Source organism: Lathamus discolor, chromosome 4, assembly GCF_037157495.1.
Source record: "Lathamus discolor isolate bLatDis1 chromosome 4, bLatDis1.hap1, whole genome shotgun sequence".
Lineage (NCBI taxonomy): Eukaryota > Metazoa > Chordata > Aves > Psittaciformes > Psittacidae > Lathamus > Lathamus discolor.
Window position 1 is genome coordinate 34,802,395 of NC_088887.1, and position 25,330 is coordinate 34,827,724.

At 40.0% G+C, this 25,330-nt stretch overlaps 1 protein-coding gene across 2 annotated transcripts; it reads right to left on the reverse strand.

Annotated features, from left to right (window-relative positions):
• Positions 1–6,550: 6,550 nt before the first annotated feature.
• LOC136012604 (histone H4 transcription factor-like) lies at positions 6,551–24,982 on the reverse strand. Of its 2 annotated transcripts, XM_065675695.1 has the most exons (10): positions 24,915–24,982; positions 22,495–22,648; positions 21,145–21,368; positions 17,086–17,197; positions 13,428–13,580; positions 12,436–12,513; positions 9,654–9,774; positions 8,511–8,649; positions 7,613–7,728; positions 6,551–6,971 (listed from the first exon to the last, which is right to left on the reverse strand). In XM_065675695.1, exons 2-10 carry the CDS (start codon positions 22,643–22,645, stop codon positions 6,572–6,574), a joined length of 1,494 nt encoding a protein of 497 aa, XP_065531767.1. In that variant the 5' UTR covers positions 22,646–22,648; positions 24,915–24,982; the 3' UTR covers positions 6,551–6,571. The 2 variants fall into 2 exon arrangements, with proteins under 2 accessions (XP_065531767.1, XP_065531768.1); XM_065675696.1 differs by lacking the exon at positions 13,428–13,580.
• Between the last annotated feature and the right edge of the window lie 348 nt (positions 24,983–25,330).

The following is a 25,330-nucleotide window of genomic DNA, read 5'->3' on the forward strand; positions in this document are numbered from 1 at the left end:
ATTGTTCTACGCAGTTAGCCTATGATCATTTAATCTGGCAGGTTAGGCAATAGATAGAGGACAATGTGCTTTAAAGCTAGGATAATAGCACTAGTCAGTCTTGTCTTTGCAGAGCTCCATTTGAAAAGAATCTATGGAGACATTTAATTACTTACAAAAGACATGGGACATCAAGTCTGTTCTTGGGGCTCTATTTGACAGGGACTTGTTCCTGCTTAATTTACTTCGGATTAAACTGGTTTACTCTGAATGAGAACACCTCTGTATAAATAAATAGAGAATAAGAAACAACTGTGTCTAGACAAGCCCTTAGATCAGCTGTGTGACCCAACACTACACCTCTACCTGATCCTCCTTGTCCTGGTTATCATCACTGTCCTTGCTTTAATTTGGGATGTCAGCTGTAACTGGATCACTCTGGGGAACCTGCCATGCTGTCGTGGAGGTCTGTTGAAGTTGAAGCGATTTGGAGAGCTAGGGCCTTGGATGCTCTGCCTTCTGGAGGTGTGCACCACTTTGTTCCACATAGCACACCAGGTGGTTTGTTCCGTTGTAATTCAAACTCCTGCTTCATTGGGAAACTGGTGAAAGTTGTAAATCCGAGTGGGACGAAACCCAATTTGGGCTTAGTTGGCAGTAGAGTTTAAGCAAAAAGTAAATAATATACCTTCTGCCTGCACTGTGATTTGAGAATTAATTCAACAAACAGCAGCAACAAAGGAGCGAGAGCTCATGGCAGAACATGGAAAGAGCTCATCTAAGAGAATTTTAATTACTTAAGTGCTTTCAAAAAGGGCTAGGCCTAAATAAAATTCACATTTAAGGTGCTTAGGGAACCGGCTACCCAGGCTCTGAGCTTTTAGTTGGTAAAGCGCAGGAAGGCTGGAAGAGGGCACCGGAAGAGCTTGTCTTCGAGAGACAGAAGAAGAAGGTGGCAAGGGAATTCCGGAGCAGTCAGGTCACTGACTGAAATAAATAAATGAAATAGGCTAATAGCTACCCAGACTGACAAACAACAGTCAGTACTAGATTTGTTGAGACCAAGCCATGTGAAACCAATCTTTCTGTGACAAGGTGACCAGTCTCGTATAAAATCCTTCTCTCCCATGTACGTGCATTTGCAGGAGCATCAGGAAGAAACTCTCTTCCTACTCTGTTTCATTGTCTTGCAGTCCTTCCCAGTCCCTTCAGAGACCAGGATTTAATCTAGTGCTTTAACCTTTTCTTTTTAGAATGTAATGCTTCTAAAGGGTTGCTCGTTGTGTATGAAGTCAACCAACATGAAGCTTCAACAGGGCGTAGAGCACCTTAGCCCTGTTATGTTAGATCTAAAGTATTTTGCTTCTGTGTTCTGTGAACAGATAGCAGGTGGCATCTATGTAATATCTTCAAAGATAGGAAAAAAAGTTATCATTTGCAATTTGCAACTTTCTGAAAAGATAACGCAAAAATCCATCTTTTTGCCCACTGTGCAAACATTTAAGCTAAGTTTATATTTTTATACACAAATGGTGCCATGCTGCAGTTGGCCTAAGCCAGCCTAAAATTACATTGTCTGTGAAGGAGGCTTTTTGTGTCGGAGCCTGTATTCACATGGTTGCACTTGCATTCACGTGGTTGAACAGTAACTGCATCAGCTCAATGATGTCACTTAGAAAACCTCCCAGGTTAGTTTTCAGGCAGATCAGAAGGTTGGCCTGACTTATCAGGTACTTGTTAATGTCAACAGAAGGGGAGGTGAGTGGGCTGGAAGAAAACTACCCCTGAAGAAGGTGATGAAAGGGACATGGTTACACATCCTAGCAGATGCTGGAGTTCTTGCTGATCTCATTTAAAACACACCCTCACAAACAACTGACAAGTGTGGCGTGGAGGTGGAAATGAGCAGTAGGAAGAGGATGGGAATTCTTAAACCAACTTTTCCAGTGAAAAAACCCCAACAAAGTACAGTGTAGGTAATCCTCCTGAAGTCAATGACACGCTCCAGCTGGGCGGCTCGTAGTGCACAGTCAGGCATGTGTATGAATTTTTGTTAGTTCAGAGCTTAAGTTAGTGGCAGCTCTGCCTGCTCAGCACCACAGAAGTCAGTTCCTTCATAAATTGATTTTAGCATACAAAAGTAAGCCATGAATTAAAAGGTAGGCTGGAGACCATGCTTGGGCCTTCATCGCGTGGTTTTAGTGCTTGTGACTGTAATAGTTGAACAAATCAGAATGCAAGTTAATAAAAATCTTGTGGCTTCCTTGTAAAGCTGAGAGCTTATCAGTGGAGGCAGAAAACTGAGGCAAATCATAGTTTGTTCGAGATCACATAAGCTCCTCGCTGTAGAGACAGTAACACAACATTCTCTTTTGGTGGGCTTTGCAGATTGATTTTAACATCTTTCTGCTTGGAATTATGTGCCCAAACCCAGATCAGGGCAACCACTCCTCTCACAGACACTAAACTTTAAAGCCCGTGCAAAACAATAGTGTTGCTTAATGATCCAGCTTTGAGAATTTTTTTTCCAAGAGACAAATATTGTGCTTTTTCACAGCTGCGTTCTTAGAAACCACTGAACTATTGTTGCTAATGTTCTGTCTCTCTAAGGATCATAAAAAGCCCTGCATTCAGGAACTTAGCTGAGAAGTATTAAGCAACCCAAATTTTACATATATCTCATTATCAGCTCTATTTATGATGGTAGAGAGCCTGTACAATGTGAATAAATATTAATTAAAAAGCAGATTAATCACCTTGGTGTAAGCAGTGAATGACTAACATGGCTGTTACTGCGGTATGGGGGAAAAGAATGCCTAGTTTTAAATTTTTGCTCTTAAGCCTCTGAGAACAAAAGAGGTATTCTGCATGCTTTCCTCAAGCTCGGTCTTGCTCTGCCTCTTGGCACACGCTGTCATTTCTCAGGTACATTTTTTCCTGCTGTTAGCTGTGCTGCAGGGCACCATCTCCGAGGTCATTATCAAAGGGTTTCTTTGTCAGCCTGGCTCCTCCTGCCTTTACAAAGCTGAGGGGTAGCCCCGTCCCACCGAAATCCACACAGGTCCCGTGCCAGAGCTGCAGCTAGACATCGTGCTGGTTTTACAGACTCAGTGGACCTGCGCCAGTTTGCCTTATCTGATGATCTGGCTCCATGAGAATAGGTCCCTAATGACTCACGTCCACCTCATACCTGGTGTGCACGGGAAGTTGTTTTTCAAGCTGGGTCCCACAAATGCCAGCAAATCATATCTGCTTTGTTGTAGAGCTGCTTCCTTCTTCTAGGAGGCGCTGAATAAAGCGTGTGTTCAAGGGAGACACTCGTTTAATGCGCACCCAGTGTCACACAGTGTCGTGGGACAAGGTTGCAGGGTGAGTCTGCAGGCACCCTCTACACACTTCCACAGGACGGTGCTTGGCAGCATTCGCTGGGGAGAAAGCATCTTCGGAATCATGTTGAAAATTAAGCAGGAACAAACCCCTCATTTTCAAAAGTGAATGGATTTACACACAGTTATTACAGTGCAAATAATGAGCATGGAAAATTTAGAATTTGGTATCAAAATCAGAAAAAAAAGCCCCTTTCACCAAAGTGCTTCCATTCAGATGGATATTTTATTTTACCTTGTACATGCAAACCACCATCCTGTAGTGCTAATACATTATATTTCTTACATAAAATTCGAAAAAACTCTGAAAAACCACCTTTGAAATGCATTGTCACTACCCACTATTGCCTAGTGAAGACATGGGTGTTAACAAAGCCTCCACATACAAACTAATGTAAGAACGTAAATTCTACACGAGATTACTGACAGGATAACAGATGCAACTTTTTAGCTTTGCAAAGCCCCTGTGTGAATGCAAACACTGTGAGTAATACTAAAGTGGAATCTAAGCAACAGTAGGGTTAAAGTCTAGAGGGTCATTAAGCAGCATGATTGAGGGAAATTATTTGAAAATATGATTTAAAAAAATGGGTCTCCATTAATAAATTATCATCCCGCTGTCTCTGTCTCCACGGCTGATTTTGTCTTCCAGCATGTATTTAGCAGGCTCACAGGAAGTTGTGGAAATGTCAAACTCGCAGGTGATACCATTGCCCTGCAAGTGTGGTTCCACAGCTCAAGCACAAATCTATAATGTCGCATTTAAATCTGTTATGTGAAGCCCCGAATGGCCTTTGTGCAAATCAACCCCAGCAGCTGCAGTGCAGTTTGCACGGAAGGCAGCAGCCTCCTGCTCAGGCAGGCACAGAGATCTACCCAAAGGAGTAAATTGTTGGATATTGGATCAGATAGTTCTGCTAGGCTATTGTAAACGATCTGGAAAAAGACTCCTCTGTACTGTGGTTTACTAATATTTTCCATTATAAAGGACTCTTTCTTTAGGAAGCATTAACACCTCTGTTGTTTGTTGCAGGCCTTTGATATTTAGCAGGGGAAGTCCCAGAGGCTATAGTGGTACCTATTCATTGCCCAGAGAAACGTGACTCAGTTGTACCCATACTGTAAAGTATTAAAAATGCCAGGTCTCTGATTCATGCACAAAGGCAGATTAAAATCAGGCTGCCACCCACATCTGTCTGGCCTGTCCGCACTGCGCAGATGGCTCAACTGCCCTTCAAACATCAGCTGAATTGCCACAAATTACAGCCAAGCATATTTAATACTACTAAAAGCTGAGTGCAAAAATCTCAGCTGCCTGCAAAGCAGGAACTTTCAAGGCAGTAACAAGCTGGACAGCTGTGGAAGGAAATTTTTTACAGCCATCAGTTTTACTGTACCTGTATTTGTGACAGAAGTCTTGAATTCATTTTCTCTCTGGCTGAGATTACCAAGCGTTGCAGACAACCTGGTACAAATTGTCAGGCTGAAGCAGCAGTGAAATGGGTGTACAGTCATGACTTAGGGCTCCCTCCAGCAAGCCCCACTCCCATTCCTAATGCAGGTGTAGCAATCTGGCACGAACCCATCAGCAGGCTTGCTTGTCCATGCTCTTTGTGACAGCAAATGTAGGAAGCAGATGCTATTATCACCATTCCACCTGCTCCCACAGGCCCTCGTGAGGGTCCTGGGCAGAATGCTGTGCTCTTCCAGCTATGGGGATGAGTGGGAGCACATCCCTCCTTACCCCAGCTCCCCACTGGCCCAGCACAGCCTCATGTTCCATGTATGCAACAGTGGGCAGCAGCTGGATAATAAGGGGCCAGTTCAAGGGAGACAGTTTTCTACAGGAGATGCAGTTTAAATCCTCCCAAACAGAAGTGCCCCAGCATCCTTAGGGTTACATTGCAAGCTCATTTCAATTTCAGACAGCCTACTTTTGTTCAAACTATTCGCAGTGTGCCTGATACTACATTCTAGTGCCCAGGGCCTCACCTGTGTGCAAGCTGATGTGCTTGCACACACTCAACCTGTGTGCACTCGTCCTGTGCTCTCTGTATCAGTTTGTCTTCATAAAGGAATAAATATTCAGGAAGTGCTGGTGATACAATATCACCCTGCCTATGCGCTGAAAGTTGCACTGTCAAAGTGGCACAGGAAGCCCTTCTTAGAGAATGCCTCTGGGTCTTCAAGGGACACTGGCTCGTGGTAGCTAGCACAGGGTAAGCCAGGTTTCAAGCTGACTGAATGCCACCTTCTTGTGCATACAAGTCTTAGATATTTTATTTGGAAGGCTTATTCAGTTCCTGTTTTAAAAGAAATGTTTCAAACACCATCATTCATTTTTATTGTGATGAAGGATCCCTGTCTTTTGGTCTATGCCCTTTACAGAAGACTCAAATATATGCCTTTGCCATGAACTTTTCCTAACAGGTCAGGATAACCATGGCTATGTGGAATTATTTGTGAAAACACAGGTGGGTACATTTAGTTGTACTGCCAGTACCACTCATTTACTTTCTCATTGTTGCATCTCCAGCACCCAATAAATACCTATAAAATTTGCATTATACCAAATTGTACCTAAATCCTATATAAATCCAGCTCTGTGAACACCTTTAGCTATTTTATTTAGACATACCTTATGGTTTTTATTAAAATTTAATCATTTAATTGTAGCTTAAAAGTCCTTTATGATAATAAAGTCTGAAATTATTTCAAGAGTTATTAGAGAAAGTCACTAAGTAAAGCTAAGAAGCCTGCCAAAACTGAGTTTTAATATACATCTCACAAGCTGCTATCTGATTTCTAATAAATAATGTAGGAGGCTAATAGAAAATGAGGCGCTTTACCTACCAGTTCAAACTGTTTGTCTCATGCATTGGTTCAACACTTTCCCCATGGGATATATATTTTTAATAAATAAATACACATGCACACATATATATGCTAGGTGAATATATAGAACTTAAAAGTTTCTTCTCCAAAAGGCTATAAATTAAAGTATTATACATGCATAATATTGTATTTTGCATATATTCTCTAAGCACATTAGAATAAGTTAATGTGAAAGGTGAGAAAACACAGTATTATATACAAGATCTGTCAAGGATAAAAGTGAAGACTTTAAAACCTATTTTATTTAAGAGAATAAACCTCTTCAGAAGAGTATAGTTTTCACAGTAAGAATCCATTAAAAGGCTGTTTTTCTAGAAAGCTATCTGAATCCCCAAGCCCAGCTCTATCTCTGCTGTTTTTTCCTTCACATTCATTGGTGTTGCTTCACCAACTTCATTGGAAGTACAACAGCTTTCAAATGGCTGTACAGCAGTTTGAAGTTCAGAATACACAGGCTCTGGCACAGAAGTCTCTGTTTCTACCCAAACATTTTCTCCAGTAGCTTGTGACCCTGGCTGAAGCTGCATGAAAAGCACTTCTACTGCTGAATTGTCTCTTTTGCATGACTCTCCTCCTTCTCTTCCAAAACTATATTGACTTGGTGAAGGCTTATTTGTTCCAGTCTTGTTATTGACAGCCTGACCTGAATCCATGATGTCATTATACACTGCTACATTCAAACTCATATGACCCTCATCATCTTCTTTATATCTAAGGGAATAAAATTGACAATACCGAAAATACAAGTACAAACACAGCATTTACAGCCAAAAATAAGAATAATCTAGTTTCTAATTCGACTGCCAAAACCGAGAATGTCAGCAATCAATTAAAAGATGAATTAGATTGATATTTATTAGGTGGCACTTAAACAAAAGACACTCTATGTGAAGGAACACCTGCAAGAGGGTTCCAGTAGGTAGTTTTTATCAAATATATGTCATGTAACAGAAAATAAAAGGTACCTATTCATAATTATATTTTATTTGCTGTATTTTCTTGTTGCAAAATGGAGATTATGGCTTGTTTATACTACAGAAGCTGCTGAAATATTTATGTACTCTTTCGTGGATATAACTTGCAGGGTCAAAAATTTTTTTCAGCAGTCTAGGTTACAAGATTTTCCAGAGTGGTAAAAGCTATAAAAGCATAAGGACCTTTTTATTTCCTTGGTTTAACTATCTTTACACCAGTGCTAATGAAACCTAAGTCGTAAATTGTTTCATGCTCAGAGTGTTTAAAACGGAAGCAAACTTAAGATAACATTTAATTAAATATCTGCATCTCTTAAACAAAGTATTTAAAAAAGCCCCGAACTTTACGATCTGAGCAAGAATCAGCTAGCAACATACCTGAAACGAGAATGGCTGCGGAGTTTATGAGCTTTTCGAAGATGCAGAGTCAATGTATAACTCCAGGAGAAACATTTCTGACAGATGTGGCATTTGTATTTCAGAATGCCATTACTCTTCGAAAGAAAGACTGTTAGAGTCACTGAAGGCTTGCAGGTACATATGGCAAAAATTAATCCTTTGTTGAAAAGTGGAATACCACACAAACTAGCTGAAAACTCTTCTGAAGTGAATTCCCTAAGACATTTAAAATCTGTGCTTTTTAAAACATGCCTGTTTAAGGAACCCCGGTGAATACGGAAATTCTCAGGACAGGCTATCAGTACTCCAGTGGCAATGTGACACGTATCTTTCACTAAAATATACGCATTTTACATCATAGCAGTGATCATAACTATCATAATTCAAAAAATGAATCAGCAGGCAACAAGCGTGCATAAAATACAGCAAAACTGTATTTTAACATTGTGGCCAGACTCACCTGATTAAAAGTGATGTAAGCTTTACGTACTTTACCGTTTCTCTAATTTCAGGTAACTCTAAGGATGGAGTACCAATGTGAGAACAAAGGTGACATTGGACTTTAATCCCTGAAATACTTGCTGCCGAGATCAGCATTGTCATTTTATTTCATTTTTAAAAAGGGGTTGGATGCATGTGGAGGGGGTTCAAGACAAGTATGCAACTGCATGCACCTAAAGTAAGCACTCAAAATCTATCGGTAAGGATGAATTGGAAGTTTACATAATACTTGCAAGAGTCCTGGAAACGTGTGCAAATAAATACTTGATGCAAAAATGAAACATTTCATTAAGTCACAAGAAACTAAAGGCATGTAAATGTGGAATTTTGCCTCATTTATAGCAAGATATTTTATCCTGCTATTTAATATACTCACCACATGCACTCTCTTGTAATGCTGTTTCAAAGTTTGTAAAGTCCGTGAAATAAAACCACATCCTTCAACATCACAGCTGTAGGCATCTGAATCATTGTGTGTTTCAACATGTTTATGCAGATCATACGCGTTCTTAAAACTTGAAAACAAGGTAAAACAAATAACAGATATAATAGCACAGAGGAGTAGTCTTGTGGTTAATGTTTAGGACTGGGAGGTAGTAATTTTTGGCTCTGACAGTGACAAGTGAAAGCGGAATATGTTTCTCTACCTCAGTTTTTCCACCTGTGAAAAGGGGATAGTACAGACATCTCTTTGATGTGCTCTGGATTTCATTTTCCATTCCCTCTTTCTTCCCACACATCCACACCGTGCCCAAATCTAGGTAATTTTTCAACAACCATGTTGCAAGGCATCACTCCCTCTTTCTGTTCATGTAGAGAAAATTCTTGTCATTTTCAATCAGTCACTTCGTACTCTGGTCTAGAAATCTGGATTATTTCCTGCTGTCCACCCACAGTGCACAGAACACAAAAGTACAAAAATACTTGTTCACTTTATCCCACTTCCAGCATGGAAAGGCCTGACCTTTCCCATTCTCTGAGTTAAACATAATTTGCCAGTGCTTATATATACAACTTGGTCTTTCACATCACAATGCTGTGGGGCTTTTTGTTTCTTTCCTGTGTGGCATTATATGGCGAGAGCAAAAGAAAGCGCCACAGAAAATTGAGAGCATAGACAGGAGAAGATATTGTAAGCCCATGGCAGAAAAATCACTCAAAGGAGAAGACTGCAACTCTCCCAGCAAACAGCCAGCAATTGTTTAGAATGGCAAACCCCACGGTTTAAGGCAATACTGCTCCATGTTTCAACTTGTTGTGATGACCATTTTGGTGTACTTATAGTCTTGCCAAGAAAACTCATCTTTTAACATATCAGTTCTATGTGCACCAGAAGTTCATGAACTACATCTCAGCAGGTGAAAGCAGATGAACATCAGATGAATGCACTAGATTTCTTCATTGATCAGTTGATTATTTTAGCAGTTGAACACTTTTCTTTGTTTACTAACTCTCTTGTAGAACACCAACTTGGTGCTACAGTTCTGCTCACATAGCAACAAGCCTCAGATTTTCCTACCTGCTGTCACAGAGATGACAATGGAAAGGACGTTCATTACAGTGTCGGAATCTGGTGTGTGCTTTCAGTGAAGAGACACTTGTACATACCATGTCACAAAGGGCACATGTAACATGATTAACTAGAAAAGAAAGAAACAAAAATAATTTCAGTTTTGTATCGCAGCTTCACCAGGACGTTGTCTGCTATGACACACGACAAAAAAATATATTAAAATATCATATTTAAAGTAAGATATTATATTTCAGAATAAAATACTCTGAAAAAAAAAGATACTAAAATGGAATGCCAATGCAATAAGGAGGGTAATGAAGTAATGGTCAATCTTACAATGTTTCAAGTTACTTTAAAAAAGTAGATGGTAAAGGAAAAAGGCATAGAAGATAAAGTTTCATTCTCTAGGCTGTAACAAAAAGGATGATTATCATTTTGCCCTTGGCACTTTGGGAGGATTTCTAAAAGGTGGATGTTGTCTGGAGGCCTTCTGACAGACAAGCACTGGCAAATCTACTTTTAGTGTTTTAGGTATTACCACTCTCAAAAAGATGGCAGAAAGAATACGTGTCTGTCCTCCGCCTCCCCATTTCACATTCAGGTATATTTGCTTAAGGCATAATAATGCAAGGTGCTTGCTAAGCTGCCAGACATCGAACTGCAGTGGCTGAGACACAGGTTTGCTCTGATTCTGGAACACGGGAGGACCTCTGGCAGATTGGCAGGCAGGACTGCAACATCTTAAGCTGAACAAATGTTTGCTTGGCTGCAGATGAATCAGCAACCTGATGAATGCAGTAGGAAGAGTCTCAATAAAGAAGTTTTGGATTTAGACAAAACCTGCTATATATGAGACTCTGAACAATGCATTATTTTAGAACCACTGACTGCTTTACAGATGGCAAAAGAAAAACATGCAGTTGAAGTGCTCATGTCTTCTGAAAAACTAAGCAAATATAATGCACTATAACTATTCTGGAATCACTCCCTGCATAGACACTTTACCTCATAGTTTGTCTTAAACCAGGAAAAACGAGTATTTTTTTTCCTCCCTAAAATAAATAGCTTAATGTGGAAACTAGTCTGGAACAACTTAATCTGCAAAACTGCCACGAGTGAAGTTCAGCACTCTCTTGAAAGCATACAGTGGTTTACTTGATTGTCTGGCATGTAAGAATGTCCATGTAGGGAGTGATTTCAGAATACCTACAGCATTTGCATTCACATCACAGTTTATTTCAGAAGAATTTCTTACAGGTAAGCAAGCTCTTTAAAAGACAATTTCAATATTTATCTATCCCAGCAAGCTATTATGAAATATGCTGGGGTAAGAACCTGAAAATGTCATGTCTGCACTGGCAGTCTGCACTAACACGCAGACGTGTATGCTGCCAGAATTTATAAAGAAAGCTGAATCATGAACCAGAGAAATGCTGGCTCTAATATCTGAAGGGATTTAAGTTGTGCCTGAATAGTTGGACCCTGGAATGCCTTCCAGCTCGTTCAGAAAAATTCACATTGTGGGTGGTTCACTGTGGCTTACTGGGACATGACACAGTTTCACGTTATCCTTGTTCCTAAGTCTGGCCACCTTGCCGTTTTCCCTGGCTATGCAAGCAGAACACAGGCTGAATTATCAGGGGACAAGGACGGACAGGAACATTGTACAGCTCACAAAGGTTTAAGCACAGCCAGAGTAACCAGCAACAAACAGTTCAATTAGCCATGTGCTTTATTTACTATATAAAACCTATGTTAATATGTGTTATGCTTTAATTAAAAAAAATTAAAAAAACCCCTAAAACCAAATAACAGTATGTTGAAACTGCTGCTTTAGCTAACAAACCCAAAATAAATCTTAATTTGTATTTATTTACAATTTATGTCCAAAATCACTCTGGGACAAAGGAATAAAACTACACTAGTACACAAACCAAACATAATTATTTTCTAATATAAAATATAAAAATTAAGATATTTTAGTCTGATGCATATTAACTATAAAACCATTCAAATACAAATGTGTTCAGTCCTGGCAGGTTACAGTAAGCACCAAATCAAATGCATAGTTGTTAAGCATCAATGTGTTGACTTGCAGACGCTGAAAAATCATGTTTCCTTAAGAATACAACTAGAAAGTTAGAATCTACCCTGACTGAGCAAGTCTGCACAAAGCTGCTTGTATGTTTATACAACCTAAATGACTGGTACCCAGGTCTGGCTACATGGTTCAAATATTCCTTTTCCCAAAGCAAAGACCCACCCGGCTCTCAGCTTCTGCATTTCCTGTATGTCCAACAGCAATATTGTGCTTAGATGCTGTAGGATTCTTTCCCAGCAAGTCATAGCTGTTGTAGTATAACCTGTGGGAATAATTTGGGGACCTCAGGGAGGCTGTGGTTAGGTCAGTGTAGTACTACACTATTTGAGCGAGGCTGATTATGCACTGCAAGGTGAGCAGAGTTGCAGCCCAAGCTAAAATACAGCTTTGGCTTTAACCATGCCCCTAGTCATGAAAGCAAGTAAACAGAAGTGAAGAACAAGCATCTTCATGGGAGCTACTGCAAAACAGAAAGCCCCTTACACTTTCTGAGCAGAGGGCATGAAGAAGGGAATTTTCACGCTTCAGAGGGGCTGGCAAGGAAATTCTTACTTCCCAGTATTAGTAACAGTTGCCCCAGTTCGGTATGTTAATTTTCTCAACTGATGTAATGATACTTACACAGCTCTGTTCTGTACAAGGTGACCGTGAGAAAAGTACATTTTATTTTAAAAAGCTCTGACTTACCATGTCCCCTCATGTGATCGCGTAGCAGCCTTTCATTGGCAAAATGTTTCTGACAGTTCTGGCAAACAAACATTCGATCTGAATTCAAATAGAAACTGTTTAGAGTGGCAATACAAATAGCTTATGAAAGACTTATTAATTAATAACCTAAAGCTGCCAGTTTCATGACTAACTAACAGAGCACTGAGACAGTTTCAATTTTCTTTTTCATTACCAGGGCTCTTGAGAAGAAAATTTAGTTTACGCTTAATGAAAAGGACTGCTTATCAGTAAGTTAAATTTATCCCAAACAGAGTAACAATCTGTCTAAAACACTAACAGATTGAAATTTGAGCTCTTCTGCCAGTTACCTAGAATGCACCTACTTTCCATCACCAAAACATCCACAATTCATAAATATACTCCAAGTGCTTAAAACCAGAAAAAAAACAATCACCTCTCCCTTCCTCTTTAGGAAAGCATGCCAACTGATACATAGTTGGTTGAGGTAGGGAGTATTCTAGTGAAGAAAATACTGGAAAAGCAAAGCTGAAGAAAAAAAACCTTTTTGCCTGAAAGTAGTCAAGTGCCCATTTGGGATTACTTGCAGTGATTTTATAATCCAAGTCTGGCTCTTGTGGAGGTTATTGCTTCAGTAATCAAAAGTCTTTCCCATTCACGGGCAGTTTTCCAGTGTTAGTGGAATGTCACACTGTGCCATGGGCACCAAGGAATGAGAGGCAGTGCAATGCCACAGCTGCCAAGTGAATAGCTTTTCTGCTGAAACATGAATCCAAGGGTGTTCTATTGTTCACTTACATTACCCTAATTCATCAGACATGAAAAGCCAAAGAGAATGTCTACACTTATGAAAAACACTGCCTTCCTGGAGCAAACCCTCTTTTATTTAATTGACTTCTATGAAAAATAGAAATATTTATGAAATTACATGCGCACATTATCATGAAACACCTTAAATAAAAATCTCTAAACAGAAATACGAGCTTACTTACTATCTTCTGAAACTTGTCTCTTTGTATGATCAAAAAACTTAGTGTTATTGGAGAACATTCCTCCACAAGTAGGACATGCTACAACTCTTTCCTGCGTGTGGGTTCTTAAATGATCCCAGAGCTTATGCTTTCCTTTAAATACACCTAAACAATCTAAATCAAGCAAACACAAAACAAGCAGTATATGACTACTGTACTCTTTCTTACACAGAAACAGAAAAAGCTATAATATACTTATGTCCTATTGTTACATTTTTAGAAATACACAAAAAAGCTGCTTCTAGGAAAAAAACAATAATCAGGCTGGTACTATTACAAATGTCAGGTGACGTTTAACCCCACAAATACCCATGCCAATGTCAGTAATCAGAATCCTTCAAGACATGTTGACCAGGTGTGTCTTAAAAAAAGTTCAGTTTTGTTGAACCAGCAGAGAGCATGCAGTTATATTTTCCACCCTCATGTGTCAAAGTCTTTGGACTCCAAATGTATGCTCATACAGTAAAATATAGGTAACAGTCATTACTATTTCTGTTGCCTGCCACCATTACAGAACTCAAGCAATCTTCATGGTCTCTGGAGAACCAGAAGAACAAGATGGGGTAGTGAATACATGTATCTTCACATTTTCTGTCTATACATACACATTCAGACAGTGGTTAACTGCAAGCAATCAGCTATCCACCAAACTATCTTGGCATATAAACAGCTATGTCCTCAGATCTCTTGAGCTCAGGAACAGTCTGGTGTTGTGGACACGGTGCAAGTTCTAACAGCACCAGTAGGAAGCTCTGACTATTGACATGTGAGAATCAGGGGAAATCCCTAGTAGGTTAATCTATTGGTGTAAATGCAGCTAAAGAACTAGTTTCAGGAGAAAACTTCAGACATATGTGAAGGAATAGCCTATTCTCTCACATAAGGAGAAGCAGCTCTTTCATCTACCTAAAAAACCTAACAGCTATGCAGAAAGCTACTTTTTTAGGAATGTGAAATAGCATGGACACAGTCAAAGACTCTTAAGAATCAAGATGACTAAAACTGAACTCGAGAATAAGAGATAGGGAAAGATAAAATACTCTTTTGTGGATGATGCATGGTAAGAGTAATCAACTGAATCAAATTTAATGACAGGTTAGATACCTTTAGGTCTCAGAAACTAACATATAAAATTCATTTAACAAAAAGGATTTGACTAATTCATTTAACCAGGTTCCATTTCTACTATTCATTAGGACATTCTTTCAAGTAGAACAAGAATGTAACAGCCTTGATAACAAGCCATATCCACCTCCAATTGGTAGAATACTGGCAACTTCCTGAGCTCCAGATCAATACACATAGTAAAGGGACAAAAGTCTAGACTCCTTATGAAAGACAAAGGCAATCCTAAAACCTCACCTTGTCTACAATGAGGAAAAAGTATTATCAGTGTCTCTTTCACCTCTACTCTGTATACTATACTTCTGATCAGGAGAGGCAATAGAAAAATGGCAAGTTCCCATGTCTAGATCAGAGGCGGAAGGACTGACTATTTTTCTAGAGCAACATGAAGATTTCTGTCTGTTTGACTACAGATTCAAAATATACTATATAAGATAGCAGATTGCATCTCTCTCTCACATCCTTCCTTTATGAACTCTGCCAGGCCTTGAGTATGCCAACAGCCTCTGGCTGCCCTGAGCAGCCTGTAGTCAATCTTTGTAATCCTCTACAGCCTATTCCACCCCACACTTCTAAGAGTTTAGCTGCCTGTGTTTGAGGTCTGCACTAATACAGAGTGGCTGTTCAAGCTTCAGTCACAGTTCTGTGAAAACAGCTAAGCTGGAAGAAAGAGCAGCAAGAAACCTCATCTGAGGTCTCCTTACACACCCTGTGCTGCAGTTCCCCACCTGTGGTGCCTCACTGATCCTGCCTTGGACTTGCTGTCTGGGCTTCCTGGCTTGACCTCATACCTGTCTTGGCACACTGGACTTGGGTCATGGTGGCTGGGCTGTGGCTGACCCGGGCTAGCACCACCAGACCTGCTCTGTTCTTGTTCAGGTTCTGTGAGACTGCACCCTGCCAGTGACTTCCCTGCTTGCCCAGCTGTCACCCTTAAACCCCAGTCTGTCTTCCCTTGCAGAACAGTTCCTTGCTGTGTCCTCACAAATTCAAACCAACTCAGACCACCAGCTAGTACACTGAGGGTACTGGGTGACCACTTTCCATCTGTTGCTTCAAGTTTCACAACTTCTTCCTCATCGAGATAAGCCCTTACTGGCCTGTGCTTGCTTGTTAATTTTGGGGCTGTGAATGAAAAGTTGTCTTTCATTGACTAGACATCATGACTACTGCTAAAGTATTTTAAACTAGTCTTTTAAAATGGCTTATCTAACATAAAACTTGCACCTCTCATTAAAACTGACACTCATTGCTTCTCATCCTTTCTAGAATAGACATGGAGACCAGTTGATTTCACTGTTCCTAATAGCAGGGCATTTCTTAATCATATCTGAGACACACTATATTCCTTTTCTGCTGCATTTCCCTTCTCCCCATTCTGTTATTTAGGCCATACAGGCAGAGAAGATCCTTTAACTGTTCTAGTATTATCCAAAGCTGTAATCGCACTGATGTGGGATTTTTGTTCCTCTAAAGCCTGCAGATTCTACACTATCAAGTCACTGGAGTGAGTTCCCAGCCAAAAAATAGTGCATCTGTCAGCTAATCTCAAGAGGGAAAAGGAACAAAATTATGTCACCTTGCATCCACCGATAGGATTTTGGGCATCACTGCAGTGAACAGCTAACCCCAAAAGTAACTTTAATTCATAAGTTGAAAAAAACACCTATCAGGGGGTTCACCAAGAGGATTCCAATCAAACCTGGACTTTGTTGACACATTTTACAAGACACAGCCAAATTGTCTGGTTTAAAGCAAGCACAGAATGTTCTGTTGCAAGACTAGAGTCCCACAAATTGTCTCATTATTCTTCAGCAGAAAGTCTGTTCTTGTGGAGAGGCTCTGCTCATATGCTTAGTAGGTCTGAAGCGGAATGGCATGCACATCAAATGGGAGTCCATAGTTTAGACCTTACTCAAACAATCAAGGCATCTGCTATGAAAGACTGTCAATGGAATGTGGCTTCTACAGTAGAGCCAAGGGCAGAACACCAGCTTTGAAGCCATGACAGTGATTTTAACACAAGAAGTAGTCAGCAATATAGCGAATGCATTAAAAATGCTCTTTCTTACCACAGAGTTAAAAAAAAATAATAGCAATAGGTGTGCTTCCCTTGATTTGAAAGGAACAGAGGAGGGAAAGTAAAGAGCAAGCTCACTATGAAGTATTGTGAGGGAGACAACACTGATCCCAAGTGGTAGAATAGAAAAGTCAGTGTGAGTGGTATATGAACTGCCAGCCACATGTAGAATTATGAGGAAACCCAACCCTGTTTGGTACTGGCAACTGAGGGTGTTCAACCCTGTGGATGATGGGGACTATTCTACTTAGATCATGGTGCCTACAAATGAAAATGTTTCTACAACTGTTTAATATATATGAAAAAAATATCTGAAGATGTCTCACAAGTTCTTATGCAATATGTAGCACTAAGTGAATTTTGTAAGAAACATTGAAGTGAAAATGGACTTCTTTTTTGTTTAATATGAACTACCTTTCCAGTGACAATAAACAGCTTTCTTCTGATCTGCAATAATTTCTTCCTCAGTAGCATAGGCATGATTAGCAACATGTTGATAAAACCACACTGGGTTATTGAAGGTAACCTAAAAACAAAATAGAAGCATGGAGAAGACAAGATTGTTTTGGCAGGAAATCAACTGACAGGAACATAGAATTAAGTGTTTTTAGAAACCTAACAGACACCAGTAAATATTGCAGTAATATCTAATTAACTCATCCCAACACAGAGACAATTACTACAACTACAAAAATGTAGAACATTCTGCAGTATCCACCACAAAAGCCAGGTCCTGAATTTTCACCTACCATCTATTAGTTGAAAAGTCTGTCTAAACTAATTGAGTGAATGCTGTCCATTCTTTGGGGAAGGGATGTGTCTTTCAAGGATGATTTATTTCTTGGGTTAATTTTACCTTGTCCCCTCCCTTCACTTCTACCTGCTCCTACTCGCGAGGAAGCTATGAAGGCAGCACAGGTAATTCCAACCCAAGTGGGAAGGCTGCACAGTGGTTAAACGGAATTAGGTGTTGTGGACACAGCACTCCATGAGTCAGTACTTACGTGACAAGGGGGACTAAACCCTAATTACCCTCTGTCTCACACCATAAAAATCCACACCTGCAGAGTGAAAGTAGACTGCACATTGCATTTTCTTCAAGTAACAGAGGGTGTCATTCAGCTGCATAATGTCATCAGTCACAATTCAAAGTATACCTCTCTGCTCCAAATAATTTAAACCCTCAACCTCTCTGCTGCACTGGCACAATTTGGTAAGGCCACACATTGAACTGGGACAAGGAACTGATCTAGCTTTCAAAATCAAAACTCTGGGAAGAAGAAATGGGAAACAGGTGAGACTCCTTAGGCTGATATTGCCACTGATGATGATGTACAGCTGATTCAAATTTAAACAGCTCAGGGTTTTTTTTTTTTTTTTACTTTTAGGAAAAAATATACAAATGAAATAAAATTTATAAAATTTATTACATGGTTTTAACCGTTCTAGTCTTAGTAGTGTGGGTTAAATGAAGCTGCTAGGCATTCTGTGTGCAGAACAGAGCATTAACACAAGGAGTTAATGCAGGCAAACTGCTGCATTTTAAATTCATACTCCACTGTATTTCACAATAGCACCCTCAGGGAGACAAGCCCTTATTTCCTCTGAAGGGCTTGAAACATGATCTGAGAAATACAAGGTCTTGTGTATATGAAAGCATATAGGCATATTAAGGTGAATCAACTAAAAATACTGAGCTAGACAGTGATTGAAAACCTTTTTACTTCTTAATCAGAGTAACCATATGGGGGTTAAACCCATTTTAATTTGTTGGCACCATCTCTTTAAGTCTTTCACTAGAACCTTCTCGGATATTTATATGTAAGTAGGAGAGAAGTTTTTGGGGCGGTTGGCCGAGTCAGAGGCTTTACTTTTGGGGAAACTGAATCTGACACAGTAGGAGGCACCACAAGTGTTGGGGGAAGTTGTATGGGCGATTTTCAAAGAGAATTATATTCATAACTGTGGGAACATATTTGCAGGAGGGTGGGAAAGGTAAGTAGTTTTCCCTGCCCTCAAAGTTCTCCTCTTTCGCAGTGTGCCCTACCCCACCTCCTGGGTCTAGTCTAGTCTGCCTACTAAGTTGAGAAACATTCTTTTAATTAATAAAATTCACAACATAGTTTGAACTTGAAAAAACATGTATAAAAAGATTTAGCAAAACGCTGTGGACTAAAAGGTTCCATCAGCCAAAACTGCCCACTTACACAAATGAAAAATGGAACATGAAATCAATTAATGGGAAGATTTTTCTTCTGGTTTTTAAGCATCTTTTTTTTCCCCCAGCATGCTTTTCAAAAGACTGTGCTTACTGACAGATGCAGCAAAACCAAATTCTGACGGCCTTGAAGTTTTTTCTGGGCATCTTTTTTTTTTTTAAATAAATAGACCAATCACGGCAGTGTGTTAATGAAGACTGATTGGTGTGTATTAAAAAGAGTCAGTAACAAAAGTAAGTATTTTAAGAAATATGATTCTTATAAGCTATGAAACATACTGGCAATAAGATTTGTTTGTAACAATAGTTTGCAATCAAACTATGTAAACCAAATAAGTTATCATGAATAATGCTCTGAATTATGTTTAAGCTTATACCTTTAAAAAGAAGAAAATGGGGTACTTCCATGCATAATCCAGTAAGTAAAAGACTTTTTTTCACAGATTGATGTAACAACAGAATTACCTCTCTCTATAAACGTCACTCTCAGATTTTTATGTCAATCCTTATTTCATGCAAATAAAAATTATTGAAAAAAAAAGGTATCAAAGTATTATGTGAGTGCAGATATTCTAAATTCAGAGCCAAAAGAGCCAAATGCATATTTTTAAACATCCTGTCCAGTAATAACAGACAGATGAGGAGGCATTCACCTTTTATATATGCTATAGCATATATAAACTGTAAGCTGAAATTTTAAGATGAAAGTGGAAATAATTTTGGACCTAGTAAGGTTAGCAAAGAAAAACATGGACTATAAACACCATCAGAAAATAAAAGTACATTCATTCCATCACCGCAGTACATTTACTCATTCAAAAACATGACGCACGTGAGGGATATAATATCTATGTAAAGCACCACCAAGCTGACATTCCTGTGCATGGAAATAATATCATCCTCATTAGTGTTTGTTTATAACCTCAAAACCCATAGTTTATGTCATTAATTTTATCATAAATTTGATATCAAAAAGTCATAGATAACAGAGAAATATGATTAAAGGTTGATAACCCATGAATCATTTAAAGGCCTAGAGAGACATCAGGGAAAAAGAATTAAAGGCCTTTGAAAAACATAGATGTTTTGTTTCAATTTGTAGTTCAGCACTACTAAACCTACATCAGATCTGCCCATATGACGTTTGCAAAATTCAGTTTTACAGTTTTTCTGATTTCCACAGTACAACTCATTTCAGTTATTTCTTCTTCACCAATATTTTATATTTTCAGTTATATCACTTTGCCCAAATGAAAGAAAAAACCTCATACAATATGAAAAAGAATGACCTAGACCAGACAGACAATTTTCCTGCATTACTTCTTTCTCTGAAAACTATCTTGCTCAGCAGTTACACAAAAGGAGATGATAAAAAGATGTCATCTGTAAGGCACCACGCTTGTGGATATCTTTGCATACCTTTGCAGGTAATGTTCACTGTTTCTGAGGCCAACAGTGACAGAGAAAGTGATTCCCTATAACATTTGTATGAATACAAAGCCACTTTTGATCAGGAATGGACACATCCAAGAAGTGGAAAAAAAAAAAAAGTATACAGGCAGCACTACCTTTGTTAACAGTTCCAAAGGAAAAAAAAAATACAAAAAAGCAACTGCTAATCACTTTGATTTACTTGGTTACTCAAACAGAAATTGCACAGTCACAATGGAATGGATAATGATTTTATTTCAGGACACCAAAAAGTGGACAAGACACAAACCACTTTTAGTTGAAGCCAATCTTGGTCACATTTGAACATCAGGCTTATATGAACAGCCTGTTGTAAATGTCTAGTTTCTGTCACAGTAAAAAAAAAGGAAACAAACAAAAACCCAAGACATTTCCAACTGACCAAGGAAACATCACATATACTGTTGCCTTTCTTAAGGCAAACAATGAACACTCTGGACCTCTCTGCAAACTACCAAGTTCATTAATTTTTTATTTAACTGGGTATATTAAAGTTTTGCACGCATGCTCTTAAAACACAAGAGAAGTTGCATCTTTGTCAAAAAGATCATTTCAGTCACCACAGAGAAAGCAAATTTGAATTAGAGGTCACAGGTATCATACAAATGTGCTGTTTGCATTTTGGGAATGCTATGATAATAGTTATGTATTACTTACAAAGACAGTAGCAAACATTGTTCAGAGGGGAGATTGAGCAAGAATTCTCAATAAGTCAAATCCAAAGATTGCTAAGGTAAAGTTTGAAAAGGAAGAGAAATGGCAATATTTCAATGTATTTCACTTACGTCACAATTCTCCCAGTGGCAAACAAACTCGTCTGAAGTCTTTGGTAACTGATGACAGCTACGGCTGCTCTGCAAACACGCGGGCAAATCCCGGTGCAGTGCCCATAACTGGCAGCCTATGAACTTCAGTTTGGTGTGGTAACTGTGAAAATTGACATGTGTTACCAGCTCTCGGGGATCTTTAGCCTCAAATTCACAACTTCTCCACCAACACCGGTACTGCTCTAAACACAAGAAAGAAGTAAGATCTTACAGAACGCTGCATGAAATCTGCAGCTATGTGCCACAACGGTGAGAATGCCAAGAGTACTTAACATTTGTAGTAACTTCACTATCTGTAAGTAACCTTAGCAGAGAAGCTGGTAATTGCTATCTAGTGAGAATGCACCACATAAGACTTCTAAATTTCAGTAGCAAATCAATTTTCCAGCGTCTCACAACTGCAGCAATATTGGAGTGCTTTGTGTCTTAACCACAACTTTTTGTAGAAAGGCAGTTCATGGATTCAGTAGGAAAAAACTGTAAAAATCAGTATTTGCTTAGGTATATACTATAACACTCTGCAGCTTAGGTCACAGAGACATTGTTAATGTTAGTCCAATTCTACTTTTTTCACCTTTAATTAAAACTTATTCACCTTTAATTAAAATGTCTACACCTGTAATTACACTTGATTACAGTGTTAAGAATAAAGAGCAGGCTACACAAGAGCCAAAATAGCTATATTAAAAAGTCTAGTATAGTATTGCTATTACATCCACAGAGACTACCTATAATTTTCTGCAGAATTGGATTGCTTTCCTTTTAAGTACATTTAACACTATTAAAAAGATGTGAAATACACCACCACCAGCGTATGTATCTAAATAAGACAAAAACTGTACAAGCAATAAAAGTTTCCTTTTACATTTTTCCATAAAGATTCATGCAAGGGCAACCTTACACTTAGAAGTGTATCTATGATTCTATGATTCTAAGTCTCAAGCAGCAGCAGGCCTGTTCCTTAAAAGGGAATAACTCTGGCATTCAAAAATAATTTGCTAATATCTGCTTTAGACACCTGCTGAGGTCCTAATCTTAGGGAAAAAAGAAAAAATCCTCAGCAGACGTTCTCATGACATCATGTCTCCAGTCCCTTTCCATGTTAGTAATATCTATCAATACAAACAAAAATCCAGGACAATCAGAGATGAAGCAAAAGGCAGGAGTTGGCCCTTGTCTAAGCGCTCCATGCAGCTGTGCCTTAGAAAAGCCAAGGTGCAGGTAAAATGAAGTCAACATTATTTTCTAGGCTAGGTATAATCTTCCAAGCTGCAATGTAATCTGTGTGACAAATGAGACATAAATGACCTGCTGTTTCCAGGGGGTGCTGTAGGTACTCATCCAAGTGTTCTGCAATATGATTACAAAATTCCTCCATGCATTTCCCTACAAAGCAGCATTCCTTCCATTCACAGGGTAATATCAATTCAGCGTTCTTAAACTTGCTTCCAGGGGCCATTACCTAAAATTTGTAGAAGTACAGAGAAGTTTTAGTTACCATATTACATTTTTGTAAGTTCCTCATGTGAAAATAGCAGATAAGATTACAGGCTCCTAGATGACATGAACATTTTTTGTGGGCTTTAGGGTTTTTTGTTTGCTTTTTGTTTTTCTTTAATTATTGCATATGTTATTTTAAGAATCTAAAATCATATTTTGCAAATGATTATACCTTGCCAGAAGCCGCAAGTTGTAACATTTTCATTACAACCGTACAGTAAGAGTCCTATGATCACCACCCCAAACATCTGCTGAGGCTGCCTTTATTGTAATTTAATTCCACAGCAGTACTGTAAAACCTCTTTCCACAGAGAAAGCCAAAGGAATCATTACCAAGAGTGCAATTCCACAGTCATTTTAGATTGACATCAGTGTGGGCTCCCACTGAAAAGGGCTGATTCTATCCACCACATTCATTCACCAGCTCTGGAACTGGCACAGCCAACCACTAAACTCATGAGAAAACAGATCTAACTGAAAGCCAATTCTTTATGGGGAATGACAGAGAGATAACTAAATCATTTTTCTGCTCAACTGGATGCATGTTTGTATCGGAATAAAGCAATATAAGCCAAGGAGTCATAGTTCCAGTTTTTTTTCATGGCTCTGAATAGATACAACAATAGCAAACTTAAAAACTACTGGCCTGTTCTCAGTGGTTTTCCACCTCCCTACTCTTCCCTGTGTTACTAGCTTCAAAGATCTGCCACTTCAGCTGCTCAGAGGAACACTCCCTAACCTGCATTATTCCCAGCAATCTGGATTAGTTTTAAGAGTTTAAATAGCCTCCAAGCAGATCAGCTGCTGAATCTCAGTCAGCAGCAAACTTTGGAAGAAGGATAGTAACAAGCATCTGGGAGGAGGTTCTTCATTTTCTCATCAACACATACAGATCTGGAAGACAAACTCTGCCCAATAGCCTAAAGCGTAAGTACAAAAGCCTGTGTCTTTCCTGATGCTCTTACTGATTCTATTGATTCAAACAAGTCAAGCACTGACATAATACTGGGTAAAAAAAAACCCAACAGGGTGCAGGTGGGAAAATGTGCAGGAATCAGTATGCCAACTCAGTGATGTTAAGCAGGCACTGTCAACAAAACCGGCAGAATCTTTGTATTTCCAGCTACTAAAAGTACCAGTCTGGAAGCATTCCCTTTCCAGAAAGTTAATTACCAGAAAGCTTCTGAGAGACCTGATAGTTTTACATTGCAAATCTTTTCACACTGTAACAGTTTAACCTAAACTGCTATAACCAAACCTTTTAATTCTCCAGTGCCCCATCTTGCTGACCTGAAGCCGGAAATACCAGCATCCCTAAAGGCAGACAGAACGGTGAGCAGACTACCATTTATGTTACACATTAAGAAAGTATTTGACAATGGATTATTTAAAGTTATTCCATCAGACACAGTATTAATACTAATGGAACAAAATATTTCAAGCTATAATTATTCTAATTGACCAATCACAGAATTGTTAGGATTGTAAGGGACCTCTGGAGATCATCTGGTCCAACCCCTGCCAAGGGAGGGCCACCCAGAGCAGGTTACACAGGAACATGTCCAGGTGGGTTTTGAATGTCTCCAAAGAGGGAGACTCCATGACCCCCCTGAGCACCTGTTCCAGTGCTCTGCCACCCTCAACATAAAGCTTTTCCTCATGCTGAGATGAAACTTCTTGTGTTTCAGTTTATGGCCAGTGCTGCTCATCCTGGGGACCACTGAAAAGAGTCTGGCACCATCCTCCTGGCACCCACCTTTGCAACATTTACATGCATTATATCTCAGTCTGCTGGACCAAACGAGTCCAGCTTCCACAACCTCTCCTCACAAAAGAGATGCTCCAGACCCCTCATCATCCTTGTGGCCTTAATGCCAGTATCCACAATATCCTAGCAAGCTGAGTAGACCAGAAGCAAAAGCTACCAGAGAGGAAAATGCTGGGAGAGACCTTGAAACCCTCCCACCCGTAACGACACGGACCCTCAGCACCTCCCCTTTATCCCACTGCCTCTCCACCCCTTCTCAGCCGCCCATAGCACCCCACTGCCACCTCTACCCCCACCTCAGCCGCCCATAGCGCCCCGCTGCCACCTCTACCCCCACCTCAGCCGCCCATAGCACCCCGCTGCCACCTCTACACCCACCTCGGCCACCCATAGCACCCCGCTGCCACCTCTACACCCACCTCAGCCGCCCGTAGCACCCCACTACCACCTCTACACCCACCTCAGCCGCTCACAGCCCCCTCCCACCGCCCTCAGCTGTCCGGCCCTGTCGGAGGGACTCTCCATACACCTGACCAACAGCACTAACGAACCCCTAGGGAGAGCGGCAGGGCGAGCCAGGCATGCGGGAGCACCTGCCCGCCCGCAGGTGTGCGCATGCGCAGAGGCCAGCTCAGCGCGGGGAGTGGGGGAGTGCTGTCCCCTCAGAGCGCGGAGGGAACGGGTGCGTTTGGGTGGTAGTTGCCCTTCTCCCCGGGGCGAAAGGCAGAGCGATAGCCGAGCTTAGGCTGCGGTTTCCACAGCGCTCCCCTTGGCCGGGTGCAGCGGGTGGCAAAGCCCGTGGTTTCACCCGAGGCCCGCGTTAGTGTGTGTGCGTGCGGCCGCTAAGGGCCGCTAAGGGCCGCGGCAGGTATTCGC